We start from the raw sequence: 8,892 nt of genomic DNA, 5'->3' as shown, positions 1-8,892 counted from the left end.
CTTTAATGCAGGAAATTAATCGCATAAATATTCTACACATTTGCTCCTGTTCTACATACCCACGTACACGTATATGTATCTATGTACATACATACATACATACACATCTCCATATATTATCAATTAAAAGCGATTTGTCGACATACGAAGCCCGCATACATATACTCGCGCATAATATAATTTCGAAATTTCCGATTTAAAGTCGCCATCTGTCGGAATATTCGCGTAGCGGTATTAATTTCCATCGTCGACTCGTCACGTGACTCATCGAGCCAATCGCGACGGCTCGATGACCCTATACGTGGCATAAGGCATGAATCCTTTTCACGTCCGCCATTTTGACATACGGTACTTTTCGAGAGTGTTGGTTTTATGTTTTATCGTTTCTCGTGAAAATAATCTTTTTTACTGAAACGTAAGTAACGCAAGTGGCGTATATGTGCAACGTAGCATTGTCAGAGAACTCGATAGTAAGGGCGAATCGTTGGGTAATGGATATTTGAGCGGGGAACCGCTTGACGATTCCGCTGGGGAGTAGGTCGAAGGTGACAGACAACCGGGTGTACGCAGTGGCTTCACAAACCGCACAATAATCCTCCGTCTCCGCCTCGCCTCGCGAGCAGTATCACGCTCCACTGGCCTTTTAAATAGTACGAACATCCTTTAAAACTGCATAGATCGTCAACGAAAAGAAGTCTATAGCGATCCCCGAAGGGTATGCCAGTCCGATAATCATAGCGATGTATTAAAATGAGAATCGATAGCGGGCAGCGTGAGCATCTCGTGCGTGCATGACCCTTTTTTCTCTTTGATTTTTTTCCCTCCATCTCTACAGCGACGAGAATCGAACATACGATTCCGGCCGTGTCCAAAATCATTCGATGCCGTGCTTCTCGTCTCGTGCTTTTTAATTCGCGGTCAGGTTAGTTTGCGAGGCTTTTGCGAGACGCCACGCAACCATGTATATTGTGTACGCGCGCGTATATGTATATGTGTGTACGCGCGAAGGTATGCCGCGACCGGAGCATTCTTGTATTACGTGTATACTACGTACATATGCGCCGTCCTCGATCGCCCGCGACCTTTTTCTCCTTCGTCCACGTGCGATCTCTCGTCCTTCCACATTTTTTTCCCCCCCTAATATTCCCCTGAGGGAAACCTCGGCTTTCTTCTCGTGCACTCGGGGAGAGTTGAAAAGAAAAAAAAAAAAAAAAAAAAATACATCTTGATATATGCGACTTTGTTTTGTGACTTGACTTATCATCGCGATTATTAGAAGGCATTTATATACATGTATAGTTTTGGCATATAAATATATCTTTCTTTGTTTTTCCTCACGCTACTCGCACAGTTTACACGGACTGAATAATATCTATAAATTTCTTATTTCCTGAAACAAAATTTATCTCTACGATTTAAAAGTTGCATATATATTCCTATTAATGCGCAACAGTATCATATACTTGCATCATATTTTGTATTGCTTGATAATGTCACACACACGCACACACACACACACCAACACACACATACATACACATGTGTATCGTCAAAGTTTAAGTATAGTACAGAAGAGATGATTTTAAATTTCTCACTATATATAGAGCAATAATATATATGTTTACGAGAAAAAGACAATAGTGCATTTTATAAATATAGAATCGTATCTTTTAATCATATTATAATATGTGTATTTTGTTTTTGTTTTTTCAGATCCTCTGACTAATCAATCATGGGGAATATGTTTGCAACATTATTCAAAGGCCTCTTTGGCAAAAAAGAAATGAGAATTTTGATGGTGGGTCTTGATGCAGCAGGTAAAACCACAATACTGTACAAATTAAAATTAGGGGAAATTGTTACTACAATTCCTACTATAGGTAAGTACAATCGTCTTTTATGTCTTTCCATTATATGTCGAAAAATATAAAGCATTAGTTTAAAAAGAAAGGAAACAAATATTGTGCAAATCTATTTGGTCTTATTTGTCTATTTCTTTTACGACAGTAATTATGGCATCTTGAAACAGTAATAAATAAATAAAATGTACAATATTTACTAAAGTAAAATTGATGGCATATTTTGCAGCAGTCTTTTGTATCAGTCTATGTAATAATGTGTATTTACAAGTATAAGAGATAACGGAATATCATGTGTGTAAATTTTTTTTTTTAGGTTTCAATGTAGAAACAGTTGAGTATAAGAATATAAGTTTCACCGTATGGGATGTAGGTGGCCAAGATAAAATAAGACCACTCTGGCGACATTATTTTCAGAATACGCAAGTATGTATTTCATATGAACAAAATTGCGTTTTTGATTCTAATGCGCCTAATTACCTAAAAAGTATGCGCTATTCCTCAACTTGATCATTTTCATTAGATGGTTGATTAGTATTATCACGCGTGAATATTTTGATTATATATAAATTTTACTTTGTTACCCTTTGTCTTTAACGTTACATTTACTGTAGGGTTTGATATTCGTCGTTGATAGTAATGATAGGGAACGTATTGGCGAAGCACGCGAAGAATTGATGAGAATGCTCGCGGAAGATGAACTGAGAGATGCGGTACTCCTCATATTTGCTAACAAACAAGTGAGTAGATTGAGTCAAACATTACGAATACACGTAAATCTAAGCGATGAATGATATTAAAGGAACATTAAAATATTACAGGATCTGCCAAACGCAATGAACGCAGCAGAGATCACTGATAAGTTGGGATTACATTCTCTACGTAATCGTAATTGGTATATCCAAGCAACGTGTGCCACAAGTGGGGACGGACTTTACGAAGGCCTCGATTGGCTTTCCAATCAGCTAAAAAATGCCAACCGCTAATTGGGAAATTATTCTGTCAACATTCTAGTTGCTACATTAACATCATACAAAAATAGCTGCACACCTGTCCCCCCTCGGCTCTTTGCGATAAATGAGTAACATTATAAGAAACAAAATATTAACTGCAAGGTCTCTTTGATCTTGAATGGTGGATATAGAAGGTTTATTACTGAGAATTGTCTGTGTCGGCAGTTTTTCGGGGGGAGAGGAGTGAGCAAGCGGGGCCGTGGGCACACGATCGAACGGCCACACCGGACTATTGCCTTGCGCAAATCTTATTATTATTATTATTATTATTATTATTATTATTATTATATTAGCATTATAGTTACACAACTTTTTACACAGAGATGCCACGAAAATGTGGAGAACTTGAAGTAATTATATTAAAGTACCTAACTCTGAAACATACGATACACATTAATTAATGAATAATTTAAATGATACCTTCGATAAAAAAAATTCCAAACGATGAAAAACAAGAATAAAGTACCCACAGTGTTATCAGTTTTGAATGCGTTGGACATACCGATTATCATAATGTAGCTGCATATTGTACATTACATTATATAAATACGATAAAATGTGATCAGTAGACAAGAGAATGTTGCTCTGTCCACACTACATTTACAAAAGTCGCTCTCATCTCGGCCCAGGACGGCTGATACGAAAACGCAGAAAGTGATTGCAGCAAACGGTGCAATGACTAACTCTATATTTTATAGTTATATGCAAATTTTTTTTTTCCTTAAGTTCTCGGCGATAGAAAACTTGGGGAAACAGAAGCTATACGCGGATGGTTATTTCACTAGTTGGTTGCGGCAGGTATGCATCCTCCTCCTTCTCTCACCTGCCCGCCCCATCCAACTTATAGTTATCCAACTATGTATATCTCACTATAGAGGAGATATCACACTTATTTATTGCACCTCGGTAAGATAAATTAGAGTATATATCGTCGACACATTCCGAAATTGTGCAGTGAATGTGACGAAAAAATTCAGAGACTCGGAATTAATTTAGAAAGGTTGGAGCTGTCAGCCAAGAGATTCAGGCCTCGCAACTACTGGAATCCAATACTTTGGACTTACATCCTGGCGTTATATGTTATATACGCCAGATGATCACGACGCTAATTCGCGATCGTTCTTCGATGTCCTAACATTTTTCCTGTCTTTGAGGTACATTGTTTTTACGAGATAATCCTTCCCCTAATTTCATTGAATCGCCTTTTCGTCATATGCGAAAATTCATATAATTATGTATGAATGTTTAAACAATTTGTGAAATATATTGTAATTGTGCTTTACGTAGTCTATATGTTATTTGCCAACGAATAGTCTCTTTAATCAAATCGATTGATTCTTATCGGAGATTTCGCGCGTGTTGATATATGACGAAGAATCAAGTTTTCAGTTTCTCTCAAGGGGATAACAAAAACAGATGTTCTTGTAATTCGAGCAGTCTTCGATCATTTTCATACTTTTAACGTGCGGGCGCATGTTACCGAGACGATGATACTCTATACTCACGATCATAAACACCCAAATTTGCTACTAAAAACATTATACAGCTATTCAGCAGGAGAAATGGCAGGCTTGGGATCCGCATTATTATTTTATACCAAAATTTCTTACAATTAATCATCAATAATATATCGTCTAATTACGTCAACTGCGTTGACACTTTAACTGGCAGTCTTGTATAGACTTGTGTGTTAATACACATTTATGGTGGAAAATTGGATAATTTTTCCAACACAATAAAAATTTAATTTATATTTGTATGTATATATATGATTTCAAGAAATTAAAATGAAAAATATGTCTAAGTATTAAAAAAATGAAATAATTTTTATATTTATGCAATCTACCGAGGTAATACACACTCTATCAAGAATTATGCAGTTTATATGAAAAATTTAAAAATATATGTTTCGTGGAAAAAAAAGGATAGAAAATTTGATATTACAAGCTGGTTATCGTATGCCGATTATAATTTTTGCGATGCAACAGTCGATCATCATCCCTTTCACTCGGTAAAATATACCAGAGAGTTATCTCTCTGAATATACATATGGTAACTCTGGCGAATCAAGCTTGCTAGGGTTCTCATTATCTTTATAGATATCGTTGATCTTTAAATAGTTGGCAGACAAATTTGATATTCTCGATTGTCTATTACATCAATCGCTTGGGAATTGTTTGAGCACACATTTTCATAGTTTAGAAAATAATAGTTTTATGATTAATTAAAATAAATTGAGCGTATAGTTAGCAGACAACTTAATTTTTTTTTTTTTTTTACTTTTATTGATATATAAAATTATTTGAGAATGCGCCTATAATAATGTTTTCAACATATTTGGGAAATATAATAGTTTACTTTTTAATAATTAATTTTTTATTAGATAATAATTTGGATTCGAATGCATAAGTCAGATACGAAGCTAGATGGACAAGATCCGCGATAGCTCACATTAATTCGTCAGTTGCGTATTAAAATTCTCTGATTAATTTATCATATTTATTACTCTTGTATTTTGTAGTTTTTTTTTTCGTACTAGTATAATAGGCCGAATTCATACCTTGGCAGAAAAGCAGAAACCAATCAGAATCGCGCTGATAGTAAGCTTTTACTATAAGTATAGTAAACTTGGTGATAGTAAACTTACTAACCAAAGCGAGTTCTGATTGGCTTCTGTTTTTCTGTCAGGTGTAAATCCGACCTAATTAAGCGTACTTTAAACTTGATTTTCAAATAAAATAAATTATTTCCCAAACGTCAAAAGCATTACAGACGTGCTTCCCAAATAATTTAACGTTAATTAATAAAAACGTTTTGTCGAGAATTAATGTCTGCTAATTATACGCTCAATTTATTTATTATTTCCTAAACTGTGAGCATCTATTCCTAAATGTGCCCGCAAGCGATTGATATAATTGATAACAGGGAATATCAAATTTGCTATCTATATGAAGGTATATCGTTGTCATTTGATACACAGGTTGTGACATATGTATGTAAATCATATCTGCCTTTATGACTGCGATTCTGACCAGACATGATGCAATTGTCTCACGCATTCCAATCATTATCATATGTATCATTTAATTCATTTCCGCTAATTGTATGTGCTCATCATGCACATACTATAAACTCTTTCTGCAATTGATTTCAATTTAAATTGAATAATTGTTAGACAAAATCATTGTTACGACCCCATATATAATTTTGATGAAATAACATACATGTCCTTTGCCATTTAAATTTTCAATTAGAAAAATTACATATATATATATATAATGGTTGATTTGCACAAAAAACAACAATTTTGGCTTATCAATTTTGACTTTAACAATATGGCGTATGAGCAGATATTATATATAAGTTCTGTTCTGATTGAGCGCCCGACGCAGCATTTAACATTTGGTTGTAAATTATCAACTTTATAACATTGCTTACATTACATGGGAAATTTAATAGTAGCAGCAAATAACACGGCAAAAATCTCGCGACCTATTCTCTAATCCACAAATGCTGTTTACTTAGGACTAAACATATTAAATTATTCTCTCGCGCGCAGTTACGAGAAAAGAAAAGTTTGCTTGTTTTTTGTTATCCATATTTTTCTCGGTATTTTTTTCAACGTTTCTCACAAGATCCATCGTAAACGGCCAAGGTTCGCATTTCTTTACACTCTTTACAGAGTCGCAATACTATTATTGCAGCGATCACGACGACACTGCAAGTATCCGCGACTCTCGTGGCGCCACGATTATCATATGATTATCATAAATTCTAATCGGAAAAAGCTATAAAATTTAAATATCAATCACGGAATATATATTTACAGAGACGAAGAAAGGTGCCGCTTTTTCTTGCTGCGCGTCTCGTCGCAACCAGTCGAGTTTAATCGTATATATTCGCGTTACGACTGTTCGGCGTGAATTAATAGCTGATTATGCGGCATTCCTATAAGTACATTTATTAAACCTGCGCGCACATTTTTTTATTCGAATGGCGACAAATAGCATTTCTATCTTCAGGTCGTATTAAACGTGTGCATGCATATAATTTATCTGCGTGCAGTCTCTTGTGTCATGGTAGATATATATATATATATATATATATATATATATATATATATATATATATGCGCGCGCCAAGCAAGGTAAAACGCCCGCGTTGATATCTGGACATTTTATAGTATAGGCGCACGCGTGTCGTTAAATGATGGGAATGTTGGCGCCACGTCGCATGACTTTGCACACAAGTGATATAACTCGCACAGAGCTGATATAGCTCCGGTTTGAGTATAATGATGAAGTAATAATAATACAGGCGCGCCGAGATCTGTTATGTCCAATCCCAGACAGCACCAAAGGTCTAAAGGTATTTTTTAAATGTCTCTGGGATATCATATCATATAAGATTTCGTAAAGATGTCTTATGCGTGCATTTTAGACGTGGTGTTATCTGAGATATATCTATTCGATTCTGAAGTGGATAAGGGAAACGTAAATATATAAAGTATATATAGTGTTCCTTATATCTTTACATAATATCGTCCCGCCTTAATTATTGTTCGATCTCGTTTTGCGTCGGATAAAAAAATATATGCGACAACTTTTGCCAAATTCTGCAACGTAAATTTTGCAACGATACGAATAATGTGCAAACTCTGAAGAAATGCAGAGATAAGGAAAGAGAGAAGAGACGAGCGCGCGATAAGAGAAAAGCGAAAGATACAATACGGGTGCAATACGATACGGTTGCTGAGATAAAGGAAAAGAGAGAAGGGACAAAGAGGTAAATAAAAAGGAGTACAGGACGTATGTAACGTACATAGTGTATGTACATACACGGTCGGCATGGCGCCGGTGTCGGCGCCGGCGCCTGCGTACGGTCTCGCCGTCAAGATGTGTATTTATAGTGTAATATTATTATAGTCTGTTTATATATACGCGCAAGAAACGTATATATATGACATGTATTTCTCCTCGCACATGCTTGCCATTAGAAATCTATGTAACTACAATTATGCGCTTCATCGTTTATTATTGCCGTCGCGATCTCTTTGCGTTAATAGAAACGTGTGAGTAAAAAAACCAAGGAAAAATGTTTTTCCAGAAATAAGAGAAATATATATATATATAGATACATTGGTATATAAAAATATTTATGGAGAAATAAAATATTGGTATCCGTTTTGAAATTTGTAAAATTTTTCTCAATGACAGACAATATATTTCTTGGCAATGATTTGAGAGATCAATCGCATCACCGACTCTCAATTCGCCTCTATATAAAATACAATATACATGCCTTTTCATAAAGCGCGAAATCTTTATAAGAATATAAGGAAACATGGATTCTTTCTATAAAAATAAAATTTACAAAAAACTTGAGACATACGACTCGTAGCAAGAATAATATGAGAGATATTCATAAGAGCAAATAAGTAACGGGCAAATTTATTTAAGTATCCAAAGAGCTCGCTTATTTTTAATACGTAATATATATATATATATATATATATTTATAAAATAGAAATAAAGAAAGGATTTTAAAAAGCAACAAGACTTGGCTGAGATATATTTTAATTTTTCTATTATTTTAAAATGTAGAAAAAATTAATAACTTATTGTTGAAGCAAACAATATATTTATAAATGTTTTTATTTAGAAAAGATGTAGCAAACATTTCCATCTGATTCGTAAATAATATCAGTAAGATATCTGTATAGCCTCGAGAGCGAATATCGCACGCAGATTCGAAAGGCGGCGCCTTATATAAGAAACATTTCTAGGAAGAAAAAGATCCTTAAAGAAGGACAGCATTTTTATATTATTATGAATCTAAGGTTTACGTGTCTCAGCATAATGATCAGAATTCCCTTTGTCATTTGTAAAAGAACCTTTATTGCAGCAGTTGAAATGTGACTTTGCATCGGATATTGGAATTATGAGAAGACAAAGTTAAGTATTATAAATCATCCTGTGCCGATAAGACACAATAATTTTGTTAAATACTAAAGAGCGCAT

General features: G+C 34.6%; 1 protein-coding gene across 4 annotated transcripts; it reads left to right on the top strand.

Annotated features, from left to right (window-relative positions):
* The first annotated feature begins 302 nt into the window (after positions 1–302).
* Arf79F (ADP-ribosylation factor 1) lies at positions 303–4,154 on the top strand. Of its 4 annotated transcripts, none has more exons than XM_029312598.2 (5): positions 303–415; positions 1,714–1,880; positions 2,176–2,285; positions 2,474–2,599; positions 2,681–4,154. In XM_029312598.2, exons 2-5 carry the CDS (start codon positions 1,733–1,735, stop codon positions 2,843–2,845), a joined length of 549 nt encoding a protein of 182 aa, XP_029168431.1. In that variant the 5' UTR covers positions 303–415; positions 1,714–1,732; the 3' UTR covers positions 2,846–4,154. The 4 variants fall into 4 exon arrangements, with proteins under 4 accessions (XP_029168431.1, XP_029168434.1, XP_029168433.1 ...); XM_029312601.2 differs by having other exon boundaries at positions 330–348; XM_029312600.2 differs by lacking the exon at positions 303–415 and adding an exon at positions 422–650.
* Positions 4,155–8,892: the final 4,738 nt, after the last annotated feature.

The sequence above is a fragment of the Nylanderia fulva genome, unplaced genomic scaffold, assembly GCF_048542155.1.
Source record: "Nylanderia fulva isolate GAGA-0341 unplaced genomic scaffold, ASM4854215v1 Scaffold48, whole genome shotgun sequence".
Lineage (NCBI taxonomy): Eukaryota > Metazoa > Arthropoda > Insecta > Hymenoptera > Formicidae > Nylanderia > Nylanderia fulva.
This window is presented reverse-complemented; position numbering and strand designations above follow the sequence as displayed.

Coding starts and splice junctions, on each gene's coding strand:
- Arf79F (XM_029312598.2), top strand. CDS start 1,733: ATGGGGAATATGTTTGCAACATTATTCAAAGGCCTCTTTGGCAAAAAA. Junction 1,881..2,175: donor TACTACAATTCCTACTATAG/GTAAGTACAATC, acceptor TTTTTTTTTTAG/GTTTCAATGTAGAAACAGTT. Junction 2,286..2,473: donor ATTATTTTCAGAATACGCAA/GTATGTATTTCA, acceptor CATTTACTGTAG/GGTTTGATATTCGTCGTTGA.